Source organism: Tupaia chinensis, unplaced genomic scaffold (genome assembly GCF_000334495.1).
Source record: "Tupaia chinensis unplaced genomic scaffold, TupChi_1.0 Scaffold000042_2, whole genome shotgun sequence".
Classification (NCBI taxonomy): Eukaryota; Metazoa; Chordata; class Mammalia; order Scandentia; family Tupaiidae; genus Tupaia; species Tupaia belangeri.
In genome coordinates, this window is record NW_006159498.1 from 691,069 (window position 1) to 691,816 (window position 748).

Genomic DNA, 748 nt, shown 5'->3' on the forward strand with positions numbered 1-748 from the left:
GGCCGCAGCCAGCCCCCGGGGGCCCCTGCCCCTCTTGCCCCGGCCTCGCGCCGCCCCGGGGGGCGCTGCAAATAGTCCTTTGTTTACATGCAATTCCTTACTCCGCGGAAGGAGGCCGGGGGAGTGCTGAGTTTTCACCAGCTGTTTCCCGCCTTGAAACAGACATCTGATCAGCTGCAAACACACACACACATACACAGCCGCCAGCATCTGGGACCGGCCGATTCTGCACCTCCGTCCGGCGCTGCCCTTTGATTCGGATTTCCATTTTGCATTCTCCGGCGGACCGCGGGACCCAGCTCTTGCAGAGGAGGGGGGCCGATCGCTATGGAGTATTTCATGGTGCCCACTCAGAAGGTGCCCTCTTTGCAACATTTCAGGAAAACAGAGAAAGAAGTGATAGGAGGGCTCTGTAGGTGTGTACTCCTCCTTTCCCCCACCCCCTTCCCACCATTGCAGCCCCCGGCCAGCCAGCCCGGGCTAGCGCGCGTGTGCGCACGCATGGCCCGCGCCGCGGACCCCGCTCTCCTTTCTTAGCGGTCTGGGCAGGCTGCAGCCCTGCGCGCTGGGCTCGCGCGGCCTGGGGACCCTCCTCCCTATGAACGTGGGGGCCCTGAGCGGCCCTGGCCACTTTTGTCCGCTACAGGCGGGCGACTCGCGACGTTTGTAAATTGCAAACAGACCCACGTGGTTCTGCAGCAGTCCCGGCCATGCTGGGTGCTGGTGGCCTTCCCCCGCGCTTCCTCCT

The 748-nt window shown here is 64.0% G+C and overlaps 1 protein-coding gene across 1 annotated transcript in view; it reads left to right on the plus strand.

The window, feature by feature from the left end:
- Positions 1–205: 205 nt before the first annotated feature.
- Positions 206–748, plus strand: part of TFAP4 (transcription factor AP-4) — a gene marked incomplete in the record, with an annotated part of 14,621 nt that continues 14,078 nt past the window's right edge. Inside the window, 1 exon segment of the mRNA XM_027773143.1 lies at positions 206–416. Within this exon segment, the coding sequence (XP_027628944.1) occupies positions 328–416 (89 nt within the window).